Here is a 27,673-nt window from a genome sequence, read left to right on the forward strand (position 1 = left end):
AAGGTTATTGATATTTCTCCTGGCAATCTTGATTCCAGCTTGTGCTTTCTCCAGCCCAGCATTTCTCATGATGTACTCTGCATATAAGTTAAATAAGCAGAGTGACAATACACAGCCTTGACATACTCCTTTTCCTATTTGGAACCAGTCTGTTGTTCCATGTCCAGTTCTAACTGTTGCTTCCTTACCTTCTACAGTTATCCTCATTTTAATATAATTTTCCAGAGGCTTAGAAACTGGTTCAGAATATATTTGATCCTTATTGACACAAAGCCAAAGAGTATGCTCAGTTAGGCCAGACTGCATTTAAGACTTACTCTGAGATTTAACCCCCAACTAATAAAGCACAATCTACCCCAGCCACCACTGTCAATAAATCTGCCTCCCATTACTGGGAATTAATTTTAATCCAAAACTATTCCCTACGCCTGGGGCTGGTACCACCGAAAGACACTTACTTGCATGAACATGTATCTAGCTGGTTAAAGTATGATGCTAATCTAACTTACTTGATTTTTGGTGTAGATTATAGATTGAACCTCTCATCTTGATCAATTATTTCAAATAAATGTGAATAATTTTTTAAAGGGATCAGATGATGAAAATGTAGATGATCACCCCAGTTCTACCCAAAGGGCACAGAAGAAACAAATTACTATTCACTGTGGGTCAGTTCAGTTCAGTCACTCAGTCGTGTCCGACTCTTTGCAACCTCATGAACCGCAGCACACCAGGCCTCCCTGTCCACCACCATCTCCCGGAAGTCACTCAAACCCATGTCCATTGAGTTGGTGATGCCATCCAACCATCTCATCCTCTGTTGTCCCCTTCTCCTCTTGCCCTCAATCTTTCCCAGCATCAGGGTCTTTTCGCATCAGGTGGCCAAAGTATTGGAGTTTCAACTTCAGCATCAGTCCTTCCAATGAACACCCAGGACTGATTTCCTTTAGGATGGACTGGTTGCGTCTCCTTGCAGTCCAAGGGACTCTCAAGAGTCTTCTCCAACACCACAGTTCAAAAGCATCAATTCTTCAGCACTCAGCTTTCTTTATAGTCCAACTCTCACATCCATACATGACCACTGGAAAAACCATAGCCTTGACTAGATGAAGCTTTGTTGGCAACTGTGGGTCTACAATTTAACTTTCATGATCCAAAGTCAACTGGTTATGTCAAACAGGTCTTAGCAATATTAGAGTTTCATTGGGCTTTTTTTTTTTTTTTGGCAGCTTTTCCTGTCATCCTACTCTTTCTGCATTATTCCATTCATTTTCATATTTTAATTACCAAGTTTCCTCTCTTTCTTCTGAACTCCAAAAGGATAAATTGTGATGCCTGCCCTGTTTACAGATCCAGTGGTTTTCAAACTTTATGAGAATTAGAATCACCTAGAGGGTTTGTTAAACCAGTTTAGTGGCCCTTACCCCCAGAGTTTCTGTTCCTTAGCTTTGGGGAGTGAAGAGAGGACCAAGAATTTGTGTTTCTAATATATTCGCAGGTGACCCCATGCGGCCAATCTGGGGACCACACTTAAGAACCAGTACTCTAGGCTGATACAATTCTACCTTAGCTACACAAGATGCTGAAGCAGAAACTTGGGTCAAGACAACTGTAGCATCTTGCTGGGAAAAAGATCCAGTATTATTCCTTCTGCTTTGAGAAGTTTACAAATCTCAAAGTTGACAAAAAGATGGTTTTTTGCAACTTTTTCTGCCATCCTACTCTTTCTGCTTTATGCCATTCACTTTCATATCTTAACCTTTTTGAATAAATTGACTAGAGGTTAGGTAAAGAATTATTTTCTTCCCTTTTTACCCTTTCATTACATTTAAGAACTTATTAGTTCCCTCTGATTTTTTGACAGCTATCTTGAGATAATTCTGATTGGAATTAACCATTATGAATCCTTATATGAAAAGCTTAGCTTTCAGATTTATGGAGACTGTAACATATTTTTGATTTATTAATAACTGCTAGACAAGTCTTACTAAAGGAGAGTACATAATTCCTATACTCAAGAATTGTTAATACAAGTTTTAGTGAATACTAAGTATTAGGACTTGAAGGGACCTTGCAATTAGTTTGGTCCCTTAAATTTACATTTTGTGATATACTCCATGGTGGCTCAGAGGTTAAAGCATCTGCCTGCAATGCGGGAGACCTGGGTTTGATCCCTGGGTCGGGAAGATCCCCTGGAGAAGGAAATGGCAACCCACTCCAGTACTCTTGCCTGGAGAATCCCATGGACAGAGGAGCTTGGTGGGCAACAGTCCACGGGGTCGCAAAGAGTTGGACACGACTGAGCAACTTCACTTTCACTTTCACTTTCCATGTACTTCAGAGGTTCATAATTACTAAAATAGGCTAGGTAAACAGATAATAAAGGTTAAAACTTAAAATACTCCTTAGCTCTCAAGATACATAAAGTGGTAAGAGATACAGTATAATTTCTTTTGAAAGACTAATATTTTCACCATCTTCCTGAGTCCTATCTATATGCAGAGGATAGAGGAAATACACACTATAGTACTTTTTCAGATTAACAACTGGACCCACTGATTTAAATTTAGAGATACTTCACCTAAATACTCACTGGGAATATTATTTGGAAATATAACTAACATTTAAGAATAATTCATCTTAGGTTTACCAACTTGACATTCTATAATTAGCATGTTGATCAAAATTAATAGCTATTTTATATATAAATATAATTAATAAATATGACTATATGTAAACTCTTAGCAGCTGTCATTTAGTGGATCACATCCTATTAGAAATAGAAAATTCATATGTATACACTTGGTGGTTCTGCAAGTTCATTAACTTCTCTTTCCAGCTTCAGTAATTAGTGAGTAAATGAGTGAATTCACAATGAGTGAATGAGTGAATTCACAATGAGCGAATTTCTAATTGTGAAAAAGATTAACTGCTGATCTAGCAGAGATGGGCTTCCCTAGTGGATCAGCTGGTAAAGAATCTGCCTTCAGTGTAGGAGACCTGGGTTTGATCCCTGGGTCGAGAAGATCCCCTCACACATGATGCATAAAGATAATTAATAAATCAGAAAAATAACTGGACTGTTGTAACTTTGATAACTCTTTTCTGCTTAGAGTGAATTTCTCAGAAGTAATGGTTAGAACTTTTGTAGTCAGGTCCTCTGTTAATTTAACAGGTAGGATAAAGAAGTGTGATTTCAATTTTTCTAATATTACTCTGAAAAAAGAGGAACTTTGTCACTTCCTCCCACTACTTGTTATTGCAAAACAAGAATCAGCTTTCAAATTTTCATTAGCTTTACTAAAATGAATGAGTTAAGACAGGTTTCATGAAATTTGCCCTTCAAAATGAAATCCAACTTTAATTTTCATGAGAAATTTTTTATTTTTAATCATTCTTTTCAGAAAGGATTTTTTAAAGGAATAAATTTAATATTTATTTTTGCTTTTTTGAAAGCACTTGTAAAGACTTATTTGGAAAGCCATGACAGTATGGTAAATTGGAAAACCAAATTATTGGATGTTATCAAATGTTTTCTTTATAGAAATCTAGATTAAGTTCTGTTTAAAGGTTGAAGCTATAAAATAATATTTTCACTTCTCTCTCTTTTTTTTTTTTTTTTTGCACTACTAATTTAAGATGGAAAGAAGCCATGAAGTTTGCTAATTTCAGCTCAGATAGTCTGTTTTAGAGATTAGGCTTCCGAGAAAGTTGATTATTGTTGCAAATAATATGTGTGATTCTCTCCTGGAGAATTTCAAGGCTTTACAAAAGGCTGAAGGATATTAGTGGCAATGATATCTAAAATCAGGGATCTAGTGTAAACCAATATGAAACTCAGTTCTCACTTGGAGAGTCCACTTTTTTCTGGTCACTTCTTAAGCCATTTGTGCTTTCTGTGATACTGTAACATATCCAGATTTCAAAAGGACACATACTAATACCTTTAAGAGAGAGACCTGAATACAATGAAATATATTATGCCAATGTCTATAAACTGTATATGTATTATATATTTCTAACTATTTAGCTAACTAAATTTTACTCTACAAGATTATTGTGTGTGTGTGTATAAAATTATAAAGAGAGACCAGTTCTTTCTGCATCCCCTTCCATGCCTTGGAGAAGTAAGGACAAATTGGCTTCATCTTGTTTGCTACTACAATTGGTTGGCTGCCCTAAAGTGCTGCATTGAGAATTTGAAATTTGCATCTAGAGGGAAAGAGAGAACAGCATTCATGCCAAATATTTGCTTTTTGGCTAAAGTCATCTCTGCTTTAGAGCTATAAAGTTCTCATTGTAGTTCTGAAAATTTCAAACTTAGCCAGACAACTGGCCCTTGGAGCAGAAAACTGTCATGTGACTTACCTAGAAATGTGTCTCTTCTAATGCTTCAAGAGAATTTTTTGTTAATCTAAGGGTCCCTCCTTTAACACAGCAGAGAATCTCTTCTGTGTCTCTGAAGAGCTCAAAGGACCATGGTCATGATGATGTCATCAAGAATATCCTTCGGTATTAAACTTTATATTTGCCTTTAATGAATTCTAACTTCCATTAAAATGACAACATTTTCTGCCTTTAAATCAGCCCAGAACCTCCCTGGTGGTCCAGTGGTTGAGAATCTACCTTCCAATGTGGGGGATGTGGGTTTGCTTCCTGGTTGGTGAACTAAGATTCCACATACTATGCATTGAAGCCAAAATTCAGCCTAGACATTCTCAAACATGAGCATATATAGCAATTTAAAATGCAGGTTCTGTCCCCATCCCTGGAGATTCTGATTTTGTTGGTCCAGAGTAGAGTTTGAGATTGGCTTTTTTCATTCTGATACAGATGGTCTGGAGGCCATTTGTTGTCTTAGACTTACAGTCTTTCTTCCATATCATTTTTGTAGCTGGAATTGCTTAAATTTTAATACTGTCAGCCATGACACAATGGAAGATGATTTTTTTGGTTATCTTATTGACAGGTGATATCTGTAGCTCTCTAAGAGAGGCTTAATACACAAACCCAAGTGTTTAAGATTTTGTGCTGTCACATTAGGGGCTTCCCTGGTGGCTCAGATGGTAGAGTCTGCCTGCAGTGAGGAGACCTGGGTTCCTCGGGCTCAATCCCTGAGTCGGGAAGATCCCCTGGAGGAGGGAATGGCTCCCCACTTCAGTATTCATTGGCTAGCTTTCTGGGCAGTGATCACTGGGAATGTCAGTTCCCCCTCCTCTGAAATTCAGGTTCAAACTTCTTGACATGTACCTACCGGTTACATTCTCCCCAGATTTGACAACCAAGATACTCTGAGTCTTTCCAGCCCAAATCAAATCCATAGGTAATTTGTCTTCTCACAAGTTGACCAAGTCTTGAATAACTTTCCTCAGCCTTATTTTTTTCAGCTATAACTTACAATTTATTAGAAGTAGAAAAACATATTCTTAATCAATCTGAATGCCTCACTTCTGATCTTACTCAGCTTGTGTTTATGTGTGTTTAAAAGAGTACATAACAAGAAATGTACTACCTTAACCACTTCTAACTATATAGTTCATTGGTGTTTAAATATATTCAGCTTGTTATACAACCAATCTCTGAAACTTTTTCATCTTCCAAATCTGAAACTCTGTACCCATTAAACATTCCTCATCCTACCATCCCCATCTTCTGGCAACCCCCATTCTACTGTCTTCTCAACCTTTTTTCTCAATAAGCAAGATATCTCCTTAACTGTTCTTCCATCAATAATGGGTTTATAATTATTGCTACTTAGTTCTCTTAGTAGAATCCTTATATATTCTATATTGTTACAATTATCGTGCAAAAAGATTTATGATTACAGGACAATTATGCTTCTATTAAGAGCCCCTTATAATCTTTGAGTGACTATGAATGAGGATATTTTATTCTGGAAACTTGATTTACAGGGAAAGGTAACCCTTTATTCTTCCTGAGACTGAGAGGATTCCAATGGAATCTTTGTGCCTGTTTGTTGGAAGTTTGAAGTTACAGTTATTTACCAGTGCAATTCGGCTAAATCCTGGAATTTCCTAGACTTTTCCTATGTACATCCTAGAATTGTCTTCTTCTAGACAATTCTCTTCTTCTAGACAATTCTTGTATAATATAATAGATTACTTGTATAATATATACTTGTATATATAATAGATTGAAAATTTACTTACAATAGACTGGAAATTTTTCTGGTGTTTGACAGTGTTGATGTTCACTAGGTGATTTCAGAATCTTTGCTTAGAACAATACAAAACTGTTTAGCTTTAAGTAGCTTTATTAGAAACATAATTTGGGAGGAATAGCCATAAGTAAAAATACATTTTCTGCAAGTAAAGTGTTTGACATGCTATTTTCAAAATCATTGGCAGTTGAGAAAAAACCCAAGAAACATTTTCAAAACGCTTAAAGTTTTTCCTCAAAAAGTTTCTCTTACTCTGTTCTTAAAGTTTTTCAAGAATTCAATAAAGCAGTATCCATCTAAATAACCAAAAATGCTGTAATTATAAGAATTATGCTTATGTTCTTGACATAAGGAAAAAAGTCAATTTTTTTGGCTTAAATTATCTCGCAACTGGGACTTATGTAGTGTCTAGTGGTTAAGACTTCACACTTCCAATGCAGGGGATGTGGGTTCAATCCCTGATTGAAAACTAATACCACATACTGTGCAGGGCAGCCATAAAAATAAATGAATAAATATCTTGGAACTGGCACAAAAACTAATTGATCATGATTCTTGAATAATGATAACTGAATTTTCATTTTACTAATTTATAATATCAATGTATCATGAGTTTTATCTCCATACTTTTTGTAGCACCTAAATTTTTCTTTAATGATGTTACAACAAGAGTGATAATATTTCAAAGAAAATTCCTTAAAATTGAATTTTGTTACTCCTTTGATTTCTATTAAAAATCAAAAATGTTTTCTCAGTAAGGGAAAAAAAATTTTGAGTTAAAAAGATTTAATGAAAGAGTTGGAGTGCATCTGGTTCAGTAACATACTAAGCAATTATTTTTTTTCTTTGCAGTGCTCCCATCACTATATATATAATTTGGCCAGCCTGTGCACCTTGTGGAATTTTAGTTCCCCCACCAGGGATTGAACTTGGACCCTCGGGAGTGAAAGTGCTGTGTCCTAACCACTGGCCTGCCAGGGAACTCCCTCCCATCACTATTTATGATCTTTCTCTATTGCCCACCATTGTCACCCCTCAGAACTTCTCTTAGTGTCATGTAACCCTCAGGGCACGTGCTGTTAATGACCTAGAAGTTAATCTCTCCTCTCTTCGCAGACTCTAACATAAGCTAGGCATTAATGTTTTGCCAATTGGGAATCTTTAATGTAGTAAACTCCAGTCTGAAAATTCCCCCAAGTTCTGAGCCTTTTTTTATTTTTTGACAGCTGTTTACTCTATCAATTATAAGATTAAACTTACTTAGAATGAGTACTGCCTGTGTGACTTATAATAATTAAAACTACTTTCTAATATTCTTTAAACATGCTGAACAGTACTTCTATTTAAGGGTCTTTTGGGTTATTAGGTAACTATGTGCAATTTGGTTTGTTAACCACTACCATTTACTGTTTGACTCATTTTTGGAAAAAGACTCCCAATATTACATTTACTGATGTGCCAAGCTGGGATCCAAGCAGTACCTTCCATTAGGTAATTTGCTTCTGATCTGAGACATATTATAGAAAATCTACACTTTGATGGAAACTTATGATTTATGTGGAAAAAATTAATCTTAGATAAACATGAAATTTGATTATTAGGTAATTTGCTTCTGATGTGAGGCGTGTTATAGAAAATCTACACTTTGATGGAAACTTATGATTTATATGGAAAAATTAATTTTAGATAAACATGAAATTTGATTATTAGATTTTAATAGTTCAGTTCTGACTGACAGGTTTGTTTTAATGATTTTGTTTCAAAAATGACTGTAAAATGACTGTGGGTGCCAAATTACTATATCTGTGCTATAATTTATAAAGCAAAAAAAATTTTCAAGTGTGTATTATTGGGACTATTATTTTAAGCATTCATGGACTTTAAAGAATCCTAAGGTCTCGCCTTTGCTCTCCTGGTATGCAGAGGTGTGGTGCAGAGGCTGAGCGCACGGTGTTGTATATTATCATTCGAAAGCCCCAGCTCTGGTGTTTTCAAGATAGGCTTGTTGTTTAGATGCTAAGTCATGTCTGACGCTGTGACCTCATGGATTGTAGCCCACCAGGCTCCTCTGTCCATGGGATTTTTCAGGCAGAATATTGGATTCTCCAGGGGATCTTCCTAATCCAGGGATTGAACCCTGAGTCTCCTGCTTGCAGGTGGATTCTTTACCACTGAGCCACCTGGGAAGCCCCTCGGTAGGCTTGCTGCTGCTACTGCTGCTAAGTCCCTTCGGTCGTGTCCGACTCTGTGTGACCCCATCAACGGTAGCCCACCCGGCTCGCCTGTCCCTGGGATTCTCCAGGCAAGAATACTGGAGTGGGTTGCCATTTCCTTCTCCAAGGTAGGCTTAATGCAGGTCATTTCGCTGCTGTGGACCCCAGCTTGTTTATCCATCAGTGTGGGCATTGAATCAGAAGAACCTTTCAATTTCAGTATCCATGGAGTCATGAAACTTCTAAAGTTCCCTTCAACTTCATTCTGTGGTTCTTTCTTATTTTCTCCACGTCTTATCCATTTCATCTGACATTGACTGATCATCCTTTCTTTCTTGGCATCCTTCATGTTTAGTTACAGTTGCTTTAATAAAGTGTATACTTACCTTTTGGTTCTGTATACTAAAAACATTCAACAGGCCATTCTAGTTCCAAAAGGATTTTTTTTTTAGACACAGCCTAGAACATGATTAAATATATTTAAAACTTTAAACTTAACTTTCCTGTACAGAAATCCCATCTCCTTAACTTGAATTTAAGTTTAAAACCAGAGGCTGTTTTTTCTTCTTCTTTTTTATTCCCCTCTACACCTTGCCCTGGGCTGATGACTAAAATCATCCCTCTTCATTTAATCACAAGCGTTCCTATTCCTGTTTTGCCTTTGAAATCTTGTTGCCTGAAGATCACAGTACTTAACAGACAAATCAGAATGATGACAAGTGGGAATGAAAGTGATCGTTTAAAAACCTGAAAAGAAATACTATGTCAAGAACTAACACATATATATGGAATTTAGAAAGATGGCAATGACGACCCTGTATGCAAGACAGCAAAAAAGACACAGATGTGTATAACGGACTTTTGGACTCAGAGGGAGAGGGAGAGGGTGGGATGATTTGGGAGAATGGCATTCTAACATGTATACTATCATGTAAGAATCGAATCGCCAGTCTATGTCTGACACAGGATACAGCATGCTTGGGGGTGGTGCATGGGGATGACCCAGAGAGATGTTATGGGGAGGGAGGTGGGAGGGGGGTTCATGTTTGGGAACGCATGTAAGAATTAAAGATTTTAAAATTAAAAAAATAAAAAAATAAAATGCACATATAGGGTATCGGGGAACAACTGGAACAATGTAAAAGCAGATTATATATTAGATGATATTATGAATCAATGTCAAATTTCTTATGTATATTCATGGTGTTGAATACTCACAATATTGCACATATGAAAAATAATTATAAAAATACTTGAGAACCTGAGACCACCGAATAAATGCCTGACTCATATGTACTGAGTCAGGCATATGACTCATATGTACTCATATGTATAAACCTCATCTATTGCCAGCATTGATAAAGAGTCTTAAAGAAAATGACCCAATGCCAGGAAAAAGAATATACTTACCAGTAATGTTCATGGGACATGACTGAGCGAGTGAACTGAACTGAACTGAATGTTCATGGGACATTCACTACCACAGGGCTCTAGTTGCTGGGCTCAAGCAATAACTAATCCTTGAGGGTCTGGGCCATAATGTAAATCTAAAACTGCCAGCTAATAAACAGGGCACCTGGGGCTTATGAAAAATTAAAAAAAAAAAAAAAGAAATACTATGTCATCTTATTCCAAAAACTGACTCACAAATTTTGTAGCATATGAGATCTTTGGTTTCCTGCCCATCCTAAATTTTACTTCAGAAATATTTTGTCCCTTGCTTAATAGATAAATGATCCTGTTCTTATATTCACTCAGTGAGTATTAAGTGGCTACTCTGTGCCAGCCCTTTCGCTAAGAACTCAAGATACAGTGATTTATGAAAGAATAATATTCCACCACCATTAGCTTGAAGTGGGCCATGTCCAAAGTTATTTGATTCAAAGCATCTGTTGGAGCCTAATCAATCTGTCATTTTTTTCCATTCACTGGATACTCATCTGATTATCTGCCACAGGCCTGGCCATGTGTTGGTAAATGTAAGTATGTTTGGAGCTGTTGTAAAAGTTGTATGTACTTTTCCCTTGAACAGTTTATTCTCTAAATGTGATGAATGATCTGTATCTGTTGTGGTATTTAGGATATATTTCATTGATGCCAATTTAGAGAACTACAATGATACTACTTTAAACAATATCTCTGTCTTCTCCATTCCAAGTCTCTCTTTTAATTAATTTATTTTTTTATTGAAGGATAATTGCTTTACAGAATTTTGTTGTTTTCTGTCAAACCTCAACATGAATCAGCCATAGGTGTACACATATCCCCTCCATTTTGAACTTCCCTCCTGTCTCCCTCCCCATTCCACCCCTCTAGGTTGATACAGGAGCCCCTGTTTCAGTTTCCTGAATCATACAGCAGATTCTCATTGGCTATTTTACATATAGTAATGTAAGTTTCCATGTTACTCTTTCCATACATCTCACCCTCTCCTCCCATCTCCCCGTGTCCATAAGTCTATTCTCTGTCTGTTTCTCCATTGCTGCCCTGAAAATAAATTCTTCTGTACCATTTTTCTAGATTCCATATATATGCATTAGAATACGATATTTATCTTTCTCTTTCTGACTTACTTCACTCTGTATAATAGGTTCTAGGTTCATCCATCTCATTAGAACTGACTCAGATGCATTCCTTTTATGGCTGAGTAATATTCTATTATGTATATGTACCAGAACTACTTTATCCATTCATCTGTCGATGGACATCTAGGTTGCTTCCATGTTCTAGCTATTGTAAATAGTGCTGCAGTGAACAATGGGATACACGTGTCTTTTTCAGTTTTCCATTCCAAGTCTCTTTTTATGTCCTCAGATGAAAATAATGAGTCTGATTCATCTCATGTGCTGTGTTCAAATGGTGATGACTTCCTGAGCTCTAAGGCTGGAGATTGTGGAGTCCCAGGCAGGCTCATCCTAAGACTGCTGTGACTTCTGTGTGTCCATGGGCTTGAGCTGGGGGGAGGATGAGGAAGGCAAGGAGTAGTAACATTCATGTCAAATATTTGTCCTTCCTGCCCCAGATCTTTGTATTCATCTCACTTTAATTTAATTTCATTTTCATCATGTATATGATATCTTCATGCACTCCTTTTCTCTCCGTATGTCTGGATTGATATACAAAATCCATCCATGTTCTCAACTATGAATTACTCACCAATATCTTAGCTGAATTCAACTGTGTGTAAATCACAATATGTAACCATTTTCACTGTAGATTCATTCAATGAAGAGCCGTTAATGGATAAATTCAATTATTTTTTGGTATAAAAGATTCATTTATCTTGAAAGTTTTTTTATAAATGGTCATTGCTGCTAAAATATTTTCTAATTAAATGTTAAAAAAGAATTACAGGATTTTAAAATTATAATAATTTTCATGTAATTTGACATTTTTCAAAGTTCTTTCATATATTGGATCTCATTTCATCTTGATGAAAATACTAATTCAGATGAGTTTAGATCAGTATCACTAACCTCATTTAACAGATGAAGAAAACAGGTCCAGGCGGGTTAAACAGTTGGCTGTAAATCACTTAGCGATCTACTAAAATAACCAAGGTTTATAAGGAGCCCACGGTTTGTTAGAAGCCTTCATAATAAAACTATAGAAATTTTAAATGGTAAACTTAAAATTTGTTCAAATTAAGTACATGCTTTTTATAGCTAAATAAAATATTTTTCAACGCATTCTAGTTACTTTCCTGTTTTTGTTACATCTTTAGGTGCAATTCTGCACTGAATCTTTGATCTATTTTGGCCCTGGTGGAAGGCATGTCAAATCATTATATTGCTGCACCTGCCTAGATTCAGCCGCTAGTTACTGAGAATTTGACCCTCTTTCCTGAGCTTCCCACCTTAGTGAACCTCCCAGAACTGAATCCTATTGACTAGAATACAAATCCCCTCCTGTAGACATGAGTCCTGTCATGGCACTGCGTTGCATTGTAGCCTTCAAACAATGTTATTTGGAGAATTTAAGAGAGAAAACTACTTCATTTGCACAGTAAATTCAATTAATAATTAAAAGTCAACCAGTGATTTTTTTTTTTCCCCTACACACTCATGAACAAGAAATAAATGACCACATAATAAGTTGGAAGCAGGCTTTTTCGGAAACCCGTTTGAAACAGATGTTCCAAGTTTTTAGCAAATTAACTCAAGAACCCACATCTTCTTCCATTATATCATTCATTGTAATAGTTAACAGTGCAGTAATCTTCTTCACCCACACACAAAATTTTATCATGTTCACTGTTATATTTATTGAAGCAGAAAATCAAAATAATCATACATACTAGGAATATTTGCGGAGAAGGCAATGGCACCCCACTCCAGTACTCTTGCCTGGAAAATCCCACGGACTGCGGAGCCTGGTAGGCTGCAGTCCATGGGGTCACTAAGAGTCGGACACGACTGAGCGACTTCCCTTTCACTTTTCACTTTCATGCATTGGAGAAGGAAATGGCAACCCACTCCAGTGTTCTTGCCTGGAGAATCCCAGGGGCGGGGGAGCCTGATGGGCTGCCGTCTATGGGGCTGCACAGAGTCGGACACAACTGAAGCAACTTAGTAGTAGTAGTAGTAGGAATATTTGAATTTCAACAGGCTCAAGAGCATTCTGGTTAAAACTGTTGACTAGGAAGTTCCATTGAATAAATGAATTGTTCCTAGCATTCCCAGTTAACCATGGTTTTGTAGCTTCACAGGGGCTTCCCTCATAGCTCAGTTGGTAAAGATTCTGCCTGCAAAGCAGGAGACCCTGGTTCGATTCCTGGGTTGGGAAGATCCCCTGGAGAAGGGATAGGCTACCCACTCCAGTACTCTTGGCCTTCCCTTGTGGCTCAGCTGGTAAAGAATCCGCCTGCAATGCGGGAAACCTGGGTTTGATTCCTGGGTTGGGAAGATTCTCTGGAGAAGGGAAAGGCTACTCACTCCAGTATTCTGCCCTGAAGAATTCCGTGGACTGTATAGTCCATGGGGTTGCAAAGAGTTGTACATGACTGAGCGACTTTCACTCTCACTTGTAGCCTCACTGAGGAATTAGCAGGCTGAATTCTAAATTCTCACCTGGAGATTGAATTTATCTCTGCATATATTTCTGTGACCATAAAACTTTCATGTGGCTCAATCTGTTTGAATAATCATATAGCTATAAATATAAGAAGGTCTATACACCTAGGATTATCATGAAGGAACTTAGTAGAAAATCCATGTTTGCTTTTTGTTTTCAGAGGAATAAAATAATTTCAGTGCATTTTGTCCACCCCCTTAAACTATGGCAATAGTTTCAGCTGTATTTCTAGGTACTGGTTCCCCACAGAGGTATCAGGCAGTGTCAGTAGTCTAGTAGAGAATGGTAAAGAGTATAGAACAGACTTTCATGTCAGCCAGTCCTGGGTTCAAGATCAAATTTTGTCACATACTGTGTAATTTGGGACAAATTTTATACCTTTCTAGAATCATTGTGAGAATTTATTCAATCAGCTTTCCATTTATAATGACTCACTATGTGCTGGGCCAAAGGATGTATCAATAACAAAACAGATAAGGTTCCTTGTCTCACAGAACCTATAGTCAGCCAAAATGCTCTTCAAGAAAATTCAGCATCCTAAGATACATAAGCTTAGGTGGCTAAGCTGAGCTTCCCTGGTGGCTCAGATGGTAAAGCATCTGTCTGCCTGCAATGACGGCGACCCAGGTTCAATCCCTGGGTCAGGAAGATATCCTGGAGAAGGAAATGGCAACCCACTCCAGTATTCTTGCCTGGAAAATTCCATGGATGGAGAAGCCTGGTAGGCTACAGTCCATAAGGTCACAAAGAGTCGGACACAATGGGGTGACTTCACTTTTACTTTCAAGATACATAAATTGGTTAGCAAAGTTTCTGTCACATAATAAGCGTTTAATAAACTTAGTAACCTCATTATTAACTCTTTCCAACACTTAAAGTGGATGGTTCTCCAGAAAGTAGAACAGAAGTATGCAAAATTGGAAGGAAGTGGAAGTTTCCTTTTACCAGAGTAACTCTCAGTCAGGTACAGCTGCAACAAGGCAGTTGGGTTAGTTAAAATCTGTTGAAGCTGTTTTCAGTAAAATATAAAAGCCAACAACTGTGTAGGCAGAAATTTCTTGGACAGGAAACAAAAAGCACTTTATAAAAGAAAAAAAAAACTAGACTTCACCAAAATTAAAATTTTCTGCTCATCAAAAGACACTATTAAGAAAGTGAATAATCTATCTGCAGACAAGGAAGTATCAAAGCATGGTTTAATTGCTGGAGGAAAACAGAAATGCTTTGCTTGACTTTTTTTAAAAGATGATCATTTGGCAGTTTGCATAATTTGGGGCCAGTTGCCCCACAGCTAAAAGGATTATAATCACCTGTTTCCTAGTATTCGTGTAAATATCATTAATGACTTGACAACCTAGGATTTTCTTGTCTTAATCTGCCTCAACTTCCCCCCACCTCACCCCCAACCAACAAAGGAATCTTTGCAGTAGTATAACACCTTCATTTTATGTGCTATGCTGTGCCAAGTCACTTCAGTTGTGTCCCACTCTGCAACCCCATGGACTATAGTCCATCAGGCTCCTCTGTCCACGGATTCTCCAGGCAAGAATACTGGAGTGGGTGGACGTTTCCTACTCCAGGGAAACTTCCCGACCCAGGGATTGAACCCGAGTCTCTTATACCAGATAGGAAAAACATTAGAGATGTTATGTATCTTGTTCAAAATCACTTAACTAGTCATTTCAGAACTTGCGCTAGACCTTATTAAATGGTCTTCCCACTACCTAATACCTACTCCTCTATTATTTTGCTTCAAAATCTGTTGGGGATGGTATATGTGATTCATTTAGAATATGTGTTTGCTTTCTCTCAGCTACAAGAGTTCTCTCACTCATTTATTTTAAAGTTGAAAGCTATTACAAACAAGATCATGTTTGTGAGTCATTTTTTTCTTCTGAAAAATAGCTGTTTGATAGTTGACACACACTCTAACCCTTATTTAACCAGAAAGTAACCATTATAATTGAGGTCCCAGTTACCGTCATGAAGAGGCTCCCATAGACCGTCATTCTAATACTGAGCTTTTCCTCATTTTATATCGTCTTGGACTATATTTCTTCTATCTTCTGGCACCTGGCATTCTGTTTTTCTTTGGTGCTTATGAACCTTTAAACCTCTCACTATCTCAGAAAATATTTATCTGAAGCATCATACAACTACCCAGGCCATTAATTATATAAGTTTTTACCATTGCCTCTAGAAAAGCAAATGGTGTCCTTTAGTGTCAACTGAGTTTTTAAAAGGAAATTTTTTATAGCTAAACATCTAGGTTATCATGTATCAATTTATTGTTGTGGTTTTCCAGTTACATTAATGTATATTTATACAACTTTTGGGATCAACAATAGCAATAGCAGCAATAATGATATGGTTTCAGAGCACTGCTTTCATTTTATTTAATTTTTTAAACTTATTTGGCTGCACTGTGTGGCATGTGGGGTCTTACTTCCCCAGCCAGGATTGAACCTATGCCCCTTGCAGTAGAAGCATGGTGTCCTAACCACTGGACCGCCAGGGCAACCCCCAGAGCATTACATTTTTTTTTTTTTACTAAGTATGTGCCTATGTTTTTCCTTTTCAATCACACTGAAGTTTTAATGTATAGTAAGAAGTCATTGTGTGAGGTAAGAAATGACAATTCCAGGAAATGAAAGCATTCATTCATTGATTCCACAAATCCTTATTGAGTCCCTCCTACAGACAGGCATTGTGCTAGGGAAATGGCTTACTTTTTCCATTTCTTCCCTCTACTCTGGTGGAAATGATGAATAGCACTTAAATTAGATATGTTAGATGCCTTTGTATAACACGTCAGTTTAGGACAGCATAAGCCTTTGGTGGGTTAGAAATGGAATTAAAACAAGAAATAATTTGGAGAAATAAGTATCTGGTTTTCATTACGGTCTTAATTTTGCCTATGAATACTTGGCGTCACTTGCACATAAATTCTCTTCAGGATATGTCCGGGTATTACTATTTTCTTCTCAGAACCAGTAGAACTTCTTCACTTTATTTTTAGAATTGTCCAGTAGTGTAATAAGATTATTTTTATAGGAAATTGGGAATTCCTTGAATATTTTACCTCTGATTGTCACCTCTTTAAAGTCAATGAGCTTGGCTCCTTAGATTTGAAGTGGTGAGCTAATCATTAAAAATTAGGCCCCAACCAGTGGCATTTAAATAGTTTTAAAATGCGGCATACTGTATACACTTGGTTACACACCAGGTTGCACAAGGTAATGGAGGAGGAAATGGCAATCCACTCCAGTATTCTTGCCTGGGAAACCCCGTGGACAAAGGAGCCTGGAAGGCTACAGTCCATGGGGTCGCAGAGTCTGACTCGACTTAGCAACTTCACTGCCACCACAGCATGAGATAAAATTTTGTTTCCTTCCCACCTAAATGTTTTAAGTTCATTGACCTGCTTTAGATACTAGTGGTCACTACTGCTGCATCTGCATTCACACTTCCTTGGGGAACCAAAACAGGATTGAAGGCTATACTGCCATGATTACTTTTAAGCATTTGAGCCAAAATTTTAATTAATTTTTTTTCTGTGTGTATAAATTAGTATTTTCACATGAATAAATCTGACTTGGAAAACCTTTCACATTCTAGGGGTTTTTTTGTTTGCTTGGCCATACCAGGCGGGGCATCCTGGATCTTAGTTCCCTGACCAGGAATCAAACCCCTGCCCTCTGCATGGGAAGCATGGAATCTTGACCACGGGACTGCCAGGGAAGTCCCAATTCTATGGTATATTTGAAACAGATGTTTTATATCTTTTCTTAGATATAAAGACACATTTACTATGGTCCATAAAAGAATGTGTCTTAATTTTTCTCCAGTTACAAAGAGCCTGTTTGGGTTTAGTGCACTGATACAAAATCCCTGTCATCTGCAGAGTACATCATAGACCCCATTCTGGGATATGTTGCTCTCTATGGGGCACAGTGAAGGTAGAAGTTTTGACATGAAAAAAGAGAAATGACACCAACCTTCACGATGGTTCTTCGGTGGGTATATTTTGCTTAGTCGTAATGCTGTTGCCCTGGGATTTCTTTGGAAGGAATGATGCTAAAGCTGAAACTCCACTACTTTGGCCACCTCATGCGAAGAGTTGACTCATTGGAAAAGACTCTGATGCTGGGAGGGATTGGGGGCAGGAGGGGAAGGGGACGACAGAGGATGAGATGGCTGGACGGCATCACGGACTCGATGGACGTGAGTCTGAGTGAACTCCAGGAGTTGGTGATGGACAGGGAGGCCTGGCGTGCTGCGATTCATGGGGTCACAAAGAGTCGGACACGACTGAGCGACTGAACTGAACTGAATGCTGTTGAACGTTTTATATTCAAGTTTAATTTACATACAGTTCTTCTTATACCAGTCAGTCGGTTTGGGCAAGTATCAAGACATAGAACATTTTTCTCACGCCAGTTCCCATGTATCCCTTCCTAGTCAGCACACACACCGTCCCCCCATCCTGACTTCCAGAAGCAGTCACCAGTCTGATTTCTCACCCCATAAGTCACTCTCATCTATTCTGGAATTTCATATAAGTTGACAAGTATTTTTTGTGTTTGACTTCCTTCACTCAGTCTAGTAGTTTCGGGTACATCCCTGTTGTTGAATTTATGTTTCCTTTTTATTGCTAATGATGCTAAACAGGCAAAAAATAAGCACAGATCTTTTCTGAGTATCTTAACTGAATCATGGCAGCAACCCCTGTAGTAAGGATGGAGGGACAAAATATCTGCTAATATTAATATTAAATGATCATGCTCCTAACATTCAGGCAACTCTATCTTAGTTATATTCGTCCTCTTTTGAGAAACCCTAAATTATGCTACTGTTCTATTAAAAACAGAGGTAATGGGCTTGTGCAGTTCAACAATTCAATAGCCAATGAATGGTTACTATTTTTTTTTTTTTTACTTTATAGCTGTTTTGAGCTCAGAAAGTAATGTGAAAAATAATTCCAGGCTAGGAGATACTTCTTATGATATCTCTATATATCTCTGTTATCAAAACATGCAGGAAGGAATGCTTTCATTGTTTATCAGTATGGTGATGCCTCAGTTGCTTATACATACTTTTTAAATTATATAATATAAACCTTATAAACTCAGTTTTATTACTGGAAACTCACATTGGTCCATATTTTATGTAATGAAAGGAGAATGGATACAATGAAAGCAATACCCAGATTGCATTTTTGTTTTTCTGAAAGTTCTAATTGAATTTACCAAAATTTTGCCATTTTATTTGATTTTTAATTTTTTAAATTATAATTTACATACCATACAATTCACTTGCTTTACTTGCACAATTCTGTTATCTTTGGTATATTTAGAGAGTTGTATAACTATCACCTCTTAAATAGAGATTTTTTTGCTTAGCATGTGGGATCTTAGTTCCCCCAGCAAGGATCAAACCTGTGTTCCCTGCATTGGAAGCGTGGAGTCTTAACTGCTGGACCACCAGGAAAAAATTTAGGAAATTCCTAAATTTTACCATTTTGAGCAAAGAGTCACTGAGATTCTGGGGAGCAGCAATATATTTAAGCAAAGATAATACTGTGATTCTGGTGTGGCATAGTCAATTGTGTACCAATAGATCTGCTTTTGTCTTTTTTAAGAGAATCCTATTCTTGCCAAAGAGGAGTCTGAATTCAGATGTAACTAGAAAAAGGAGGGGCTTGAGCTGGCCTTTGTCTTAGTCCTTACCTATCCATGCCATACCCCCCCTTAAGATTCTGAAATGGGGAGCAGCAGAACCACAAAGAGGTTGCAGAACACAGTTATACAAGGAGCACCCCCAACGGGTGCTCTCCTAACTTTATGGGAAGGTAGGAGGTCATTTTCAACAATAGTTTATACAACTATTCAGCAAGGGAAAGAGAAACCATATGGTACTACAGTGTTGCATCAGTTCTGTGGAAAAACACACTCACAGGAAATATTTGCCAGATCATGAGAGAGTATTAATAACATTTCATCTGTTCCCAGTCTCTGAATCCCTCTCATCTACTTATTTTCTCATTTCCTTTGCCTTTCTGCCTGCCACTAAATACACATACTTTCCTTCTTGTCTCTGATAGCTATTTTTCTCCTTATGGTTCCTAAATTATTTTACCACATTCATATTTCATTCTGATTATTCCAGAAATACTGAAATGAAACTCCCCTTTAACATGACCTACTTTAATGTAGAATTTGGCCCAAGTCTTATTTCTCATAAAAAGGCAGTTACATTTAAATTACCGAAAGAATCTCATTACTGTAATTTAACCCATACAGAGGATTTGAAGTGCTATCATACTCAGCTTCAAGGATATATGTTCTACACTCTGAAGATGATTAACCACTTTTGAGCAGTATGCATGAATTCTCTAAGCAGTTCATCATTTTTTTTGGTTGTAGTAAGTAATTTTAATTAACTGTCAATATGTTTGTTGCCATGTGGAGAAGTGATGATATAGCCCTGGTTCCCATTTTGGTATGCGCAAGGACATGATTTTAATGTTCAAAGTGTAGAGTGGTCTTAGGTTGTGAAATAAAAAGTTATATGCCTGATTTCTCAGTGAGTACATGCAGTTTAAAGAGTTTTGGAAGTCCTAGCTTAGCAGAAATTAAAGTTCATAGTAAATCATCTTTCCTCCACCCATGTATTTATGTTCTGGCTTATAACAATTAGATTTTTGCTTCCTAATTTTGGATAAATAATGTTTTTGCTTCTCTGTCAATTAATCTAGCTATTGTAGAGTGCTGTTTTTATTAACATGTACAGCAGCTTAGAGATTCATGCTCAGTATGATTATCATTTGTGATTTAAAACCAAAAGTCTTCATTTTTACAAAAAAATAATTTCACCTTTCTCTCTTTGAAATTGAACATGAGGTCATGAGTCGCACTTAGTGGGTAAGACCTATTCAGAGACATTCATGTAAAGTTGTGGAAGTAGGAGCAAGCTCTTAGCTGCTAATTTTGCTGATAATATAAAGTATTATAATATCCACAGTAGGTTGACATAATTTAAGTAGGTTTATTTAGGATTTAAAAGGCTTGACATGGCATGTTGCAAAAGAAGGCTGTCACCTACAAATTGGCACTTGCCATCTACCTCTACAAGGATTAAAACATGAGCCACTGCAACTGTCAACCTTCAACATCCTCTAAAAGGAGTTCAGGGTGGAGATCAGGAATGAGGCATTCTGTGCTCTGGGAGAAACTGCCAGAACAGGTCTTCAGATAGTAAGATAGTTTCAGGAGAATGGTGTATAAGCCCAGTCGTTGTATCTCCTCATATTTAGAAAAGAACTAAAGTCCTTCATGGTGATGTCAGCTCCTTGGGACTGGCAGTGACCGTCATGAGACTAGCAGAAACCTTTGGAAAAAATATTTGCTTGATGCATATATTCCCCCTTCTGCAAAATCACAAATATACTGACCTTCCACCCTACCTGTTTGGGGCAGTTTCTCAGAGCCATCTGAGGTGCTGTCTCCTTGGCTGCAGTCCTCATTTTGCCCCAAATAAAACTATACTCACAACTCTCACATTGTGCTTTTTTTTTTTTTTTTTTCAGTCAACAAGGCCTAGTGATGGTTTAAAGAAAAAACTTAATACTCAGTTGTTCAAGAGATCCAGGATATTAAATGTTACAAAGTTTTTCTTTTTTCTTAAAAATAAAATTTATTTTGGTTACCATACGCATTCCCATCATATCAGAGAAGGAAGCACAGCACAACATAGAATTTTAGAGCTGGAAAAGCCTGACATCATCTAGTTGAACCTCACCATTCACCTAGCTCACTAAAATCTCTATCTTCTCAAGGACATTAACTTTCCTGCATTTACTTCCAAAACACTGAAGAACCAGTAGTCCCCGATTCCTTTCACACTGTCTGTGTAGCTGTCTTTCCACTCCCTTCTGTTATTCTCCATATTCAAGATAATGATTGCACTGGAAGGATTACTTCCTTGATTGTTTTGTGCCTGAATTAGCTTAGGAAAAGAATAGTCTACTGTACATGAAAGTACAACTTCTCATTTAAATATTTGGCAAAAGGCAAGGTGATTCATTCAAAGTTTTAGGAGTGATTGTAATAACGGTTGTGTCATTGATATTCTGGTGAGCATATACAACATGGTTTTGCCATTGTGAGTGAGTAATACCACCCCATCGCTTTAAGACGCGTAATACTATCAACACTCTGGTAGCAGAGGAGAAAGAATGGGCTAGCGCACCGTTTCAGTTGGGGGTGGGGTCGAGGTTCTTTCTTCTGTTTTTTTCCAATCTCATTTCTCCTTCATTAAGTCAACAAATATTTATTTTGCATACAGCATGACCTAAACAGGTTGCTAGGTCTGTAGAGCAGAGAAGCTCTTGCCTTTGACCCCAGGGATCGTATAGTATAGATACATAGAATTGGACAACTGCTTTTGGCTTGGAGAAGAAACCTAAGGTCTGAATAGTTACACCACTGCTCAAGCAGTTTATGAACTTTCCTTTCCTCATAGGAATGAAGTGAGAAGTGGCTGTTCTAATCATTTGTAAGGCATTTGGAAATCAAAAGTGCTATACAACAGCTGAATGATATTGAAATACTAAGTATAAAATACAGTAGAAACAGAAAGCAAGATTAAACTATATGGTAGGAATGGTTCTCATAGGTATTTTCAGTACTTACCGTCATCACAATAGCACTGCTCCCAGGGAAAAGCTAAATTAGGTAAATACAACTGTTTTTCAAGAAAAAAAATATGTGTATGTGTCAGCAAAAAAGATTGTGGAATCTTATACTGGGTATTACATGAGGTAATATATAGTTGGATTATCATACATAGTGTGGAATTTCCACACATCTACAATTTCTATTAGAAATATTATGCATTTCCATTATTTGAAGTATTTGTCTAGTAATTTTTAAATGCTACCACTGTCCAAGACTATTACTTAACAAGAGAGTATATCTTCATACTCAAAAACCACAAGAAGATCCTTTAAATTATATAGGAAGGATATTTGTTGTTTCTCTGACTTATCTATTGTATGTTGGGTTGGAGAGAGTCGTTATCAGTGATTTATCATGATTGATCCTTTCTGATTTTACTTGATTTTAAAGTTTGTTACTTTTCTTAGAGGATTTCTCAGAAGATACAAATCTCAATTTGTATCCCATTCTATATCCTCAGAAGATAAAGAACTTATTGAATTGGGCACTTCTTTCATATGCTTTTATGTGGTCATTTTTACATCCAAGGGAGATTCTCAAACTGTAGAAAAAGGAAGGGTTCCTTTTTTGCTAGTCATTTAATATTCCATGACTGTGAACTAATCCTCATTTTAACATAAGTTATTGTATGTTTTTCCCAGCATTTTCACCCTAATTAAATGAGACGCTCCACCACAGTGTTTAACCTGCAGCATAACAATAAACAAGGGGCTGTCGTTGACAATCATAATCCCATGTTCTCTCCTTTGAACAATACAATTTTTTTTGGTCACAATTTATAAAGAGACACCTCCTTAGTTTAATGTCATCACGTTCAAACTACAAAACTATTGAAACTCTAATATTATGTGAGGGGCATTTATTTTAAAATATATATTAATATAATTATTACATGGTAAAGAAATCATTTATTTTATTGTCTTCCCCCAATTACCAAATTTAATCATATGGAGAGATTCCACCACGTTTGTTCCAAATGTTTGTGCTTTGGTCTCTAATGACCTTTTGTCCTTCTTATATGATCTCTCTACATTTCTATTTAGAATAAAGAGATAAAAGCATGAAAATTAATAACCCATGCATCAAACCTCTTTTGCTGTGCTTAATAGGAACAAACACTTAAGGCTAGAAACCTTACGTTTAGTACTGTCTCCAAAGCTCAGTTATTGCATATATTGTCCCTTCAACATTTGAAGAAAGTAAGTACAATATGTAGTCAAATTTTTTTAAAAAACAGTGTTTTAAAAAAAAGCACTTAATGTCTCTGCATTGCATGACAGGGTGTGACTAAAATTTGCCTACATAAACTCTCATGATGTTTTCAGATTTTATGGAAATGCTTTGGCTATACTTGGGTTTGAATCTTCATAATGACAAAAGTTCTTAATAGTTATTTTTTTTAAATACACTATACTGTTTCTAGAAAGTTATAATTCATCTTCCTGCTTATATTTGTGCTGTTTGTACTATACTATTAAAAATAAAGGTAAATTTATATATACTTAGATTTTGAAAAGTAGCATCATGTACATTTTTTAAATGTTTTGGTAACTTGTGGCACTTTGGTAAAGGAATGTGCAATTATAAAAGTTTATGCCATTGTAATTTTTTTTTAATTCCCAGGAATGACTCTTACGAGGCTTTAAATTAGAAACCAAACCCAGTTTTAAAACTAGCACTTTGGTCCTACTGGTAGTTCCTGTTTTTCTAATTGTATGGAACGTTAAACCATTCTTTGCAATGCGTTTTACCTTTCCTCTTACATCTAATCTCAAAAATCTTTAAGGAACATTTTAAATTAATACTGTGGTAATTAAGAAAGCATTTTAGATATCATGGCTCTTTAATCTGGTGCCTGACTTTAGCAATTTTCTGATAAAAATAACCAAAACGCCTGAAAAGAATATTTAAACATTTTAATTCATTAGAGCAAAATCAAGTAGTTGATGTCCATATAGACATAATATACCTTAAGATCTGGAGCTGCCAAGAGAACTAAGGACACAGCTGTGTTTAAAATACCCCCATATCCTCCAAAGAAAAATGACAAGAAGAAATAGAGTTCTGTATGATTATGGCTATTGTATATACTTCGATTAGCTTACCAGTATTTTATTCTGATACATCTGTGGGTATTAGAAGCAAAATGAAAACAAATATAAATGCTTTAACATTAGGCATTGGCATCAATATAGATTATGCATAAGCTATTGCAATAAAATTAATTGTGCCTGTATTTGAAGATATTATCTTAGATTTTCTGTGGCCTTTTTCATTTAAGGCTGCACAATCATTTTAAATGTACAGACAACAGAACATATGAATGAATGAAGTCTTGGCCCTGTTTGCCATGAAATGAAGTATTCTGTTGGATTTGGGGGGGGGGCATTGGCCGTTATATATTAAGATATAAATGGATCAGTCACAAGAAACGTGAATCTTATGTTCAAATCACAGCATTTAGAAATTATACATCTTTCCTTTCCCTCACAAAATGAATTCAGAATTCACAATTCAAATTTTATCATTTTAAGCTGCTAATTATTAAAAATTACCTAATGTGGATCAAAAGATTAAATGAAATGAAAACTATGAAAGAATGCTAATTAATAGCATAACCCCATATGCTATCAAACTTCTGATAACATTAAGTTTCTTGTAAAGCCTTAAAATATTTTAATGAAAAAGTAATTACCTGGAAATGAAGGCACTTTATTACCTTGAACTAGCTATATGTCTGTATAGAACTTGTCTAAAATCCCATAAAATATTATTTATCCTTTTATAAATTTATCCTACTTATGTGTTTTTCTAAAGCTTCTTATAATAAAATATAATAATTCAAACTATTTTAATGTAACAAAATTGCATTACATAATACAACCAATGAACACTACAGGAAAAAAACTCAAGTGTAACAAAAGTGTTTGTGATGATGGCAAAACTGTTAGTCTGAGTTAGTCTACAATCATTTGAGGTTAAAATGTTATAAAATTTGAAGGCTTTTTCATTGAACAATTTTTAGACAGCTTGTATTTTTTTAATCTTATTTTTAATTGGTACTCCCTTGTTTTGAAATGTTGATCAAAGATAAGGCCAATCAAAACTATTAAGCCAGCATGTCATTACTCAATTTTTAGTTGAGTTTTTTTTTTTTTAATGTAACCCTAACACATTAAGAAATCAGTGTTGCATCTGTGCTCAAATCAACCATGCCTGGCGAATTACCAGCTTTAAATCAGTAACATGGATGTGCTGCCGTGTATACGTGCTTCCTCATCAGAACATTAATACTTGATTTAAACAATAGATTTGATTCAGCAGAAAAAAAAAAACAGGATTTTTTTTTCAAAAGCTAAATTTTTTTCTCAAGGTACCCCTTACATCTCTCTGATATTTGTAAGGATAGACTAACTTGTATCCAAATATGTTTTTCAACACAAGAATATTTCAAAGCAAACAGACTTCGTGATTTTTTGTTTGTTTGTTTAGTTTGAGGGCAGTTCACTTAAGAAAAAAAAATCATTTTTCCATAATTTTACTTATTTTTAATTCTTTCTCTGTAGTGGCCATTTTCCTGTCACTAGTCTTAAATGTTTTACTACATGTAAATGCTGCTTCATAGATGCAATCATCATTACATGGTACAGAAAGGAGTCAAGTTTATTAGAAGTCTACTCTTACCAAGAAGAAACTAAAGATAAATTCCATGTCAATTCTTTGGTTTGTTTCTTCGTTTTGTTTTGTTTTTCTAAATAAGATATATTAACCCAAAGGTGTGTTAATGTCATGGCATGAACAATCTTAAATGTAGATCTATGGAGTATTTTGTGATGCTGAGTAACCGACTTTCCTCAAGTCTCTGTGATGCTAAGTATTTTCCTTAGAAGGTTTTTGTTTCATGTTAGATTGTTGTTCAGAAAGATGTTGGTCCTAGTGAGATTTTTAAAAACTGGGAAAACAAGTGCATGTATTACAAGTATAGAAATGGTGAATTGTAAACTTACCGTATAGTACTCATTCTATTTTCAGAGATGTTTTTGCTGTTAAATATATACAACATAAAATTGCTGCCGTACTGTAATTGAGTACTTTTTCCTAAATGACCCTGTTATCACTATTCCAGAATTAGAAGTTGGGCAGATATATGATTGATTCATGTGTCTGCATAGATGCTTCAAGGTATATTCTTCTCTTGGTGAGTAAAAATATTTTTTCCTTGGCATCAACGCATTGAGATCTGAATATACCTGTATCTATTCTTATTGCACATTTCTTATACAGTATCTTCAAATATGCCAAAATTGGCCTAGACTTAAAATTGAGGGTTTGTTACATGTTTTCTAACAGAAAGGTTTTCAATGATATTCATTATGGGTTTGTACTGTGAAAATAGTGAAAGTCCCTTTAAAATTTCATCTGTGCTAAATTTAAATTAATATTTTTTCTTTAGCTCACAAATTACCCTAAATCCAGAGAGAATATCAACCCTTTTCACTGTTGTCAAATCCAGCAAAAGGAACAGCCCCATGACACTACAAAAACAGTAGAGGAATAAAGAATAAATCTCTCATGTTACACTCCAGAATAAAGGCATTCGGTGAAAGAAATGAACCGAAGTTCATCGTGAATGCGAGGCTTCTGTACTTGACATTCCTCCACGGAAGGAAAGACAAGTGTCAGCACCACTGGCATCCTTTTCAAACCGATCTGATGTGCAATATCTTCCACCACACTGGAGTACTTCTAGACTCTATTTTGTTTGTTTGTTTGTTTTGTTTTAATTCATCAAACCTTTCTGTTTTCAAAAAAAAATAAAATTGTTGGCATTGGTAGAGAGATACAGATTTGAAAATACTTTCTTAAGAGATCATGTAACCATATAACTCTGAATTTAAAAATTGAGGAGGAGGGATCATTTCAACCCACCGCCTCTTCCAAGAAAACATGTTTTTAAATCTGTAACTGCTTTAGTGTTAACAGGGTACAAAGTGTTTCTTGTCCTTTATTGTACTTAAAAGGTTCTCATTGATTGGTGATTGTATTGTACTGTATGAAAACAAGTCATAAATTGCCTTGTATTGTTTCTAATAGACCATACCACGTACTACTTCAGTTTTCATGTTCCAAATTTTTCAGTGATGCATGTTAACAGTTAGGTCCGAAAATTCTGTGGTGCTAATTCTTCCATATCCGATGGTGCTTCTGTGGATGCTAACTGCACACATGCTGAACAAAGCTTGAAGTTTAAAACTTTCCTCCCTTCCTCTGTTTATATAAAGTACAATAAAAATAACTTGAATTTGTCTCAAAGTATCACTGACAATCTAATAAACTGGTTTATATGTGTGATTAGTTTGGATTCTTGGTTATTTTTCAGAAAGCAGATTAGTTCTCCTGAGCCCTCATATCAACCCAAAGTAGATCTTACTAGAAGTGTGTATTATGTTATTTGTGCCCTCAAATCT

General features: G+C 36.1%; 1 protein-coding gene across 1 annotated transcript in view; it reads left to right on the plus strand.

The window, feature by feature from the left end:
- PURG (purine rich element binding protein G) overlaps window positions 1-26,763 on the plus strand; it is a 39,651-nt gene extending 12,888 nt beyond the window's left edge. Inside the window, exon 2 of the mRNA XM_068971884.1 lies at window positions 26,659-26,763. Coding sequence (XP_068827985.1) covers window positions 26,659-26,763 — 105 coding nt within the window. The remainder of the gene's footprint in view (window positions 1-26,658) is intronic.
- The last annotated feature ends 910 nt before the right edge of the window (window positions 26,764-27,673 follow it).

The sequence above is a fragment of the Capricornis sumatraensis genome, chromosome 4 (assembly GCF_032405125.1).
Source record: "Capricornis sumatraensis isolate serow.1 chromosome 4, serow.2, whole genome shotgun sequence".
Taxonomy (NCBI): Eukaryota; Metazoa; Chordata; class Mammalia; order Artiodactyla; family Bovidae; genus Capricornis; species Capricornis sumatraensis.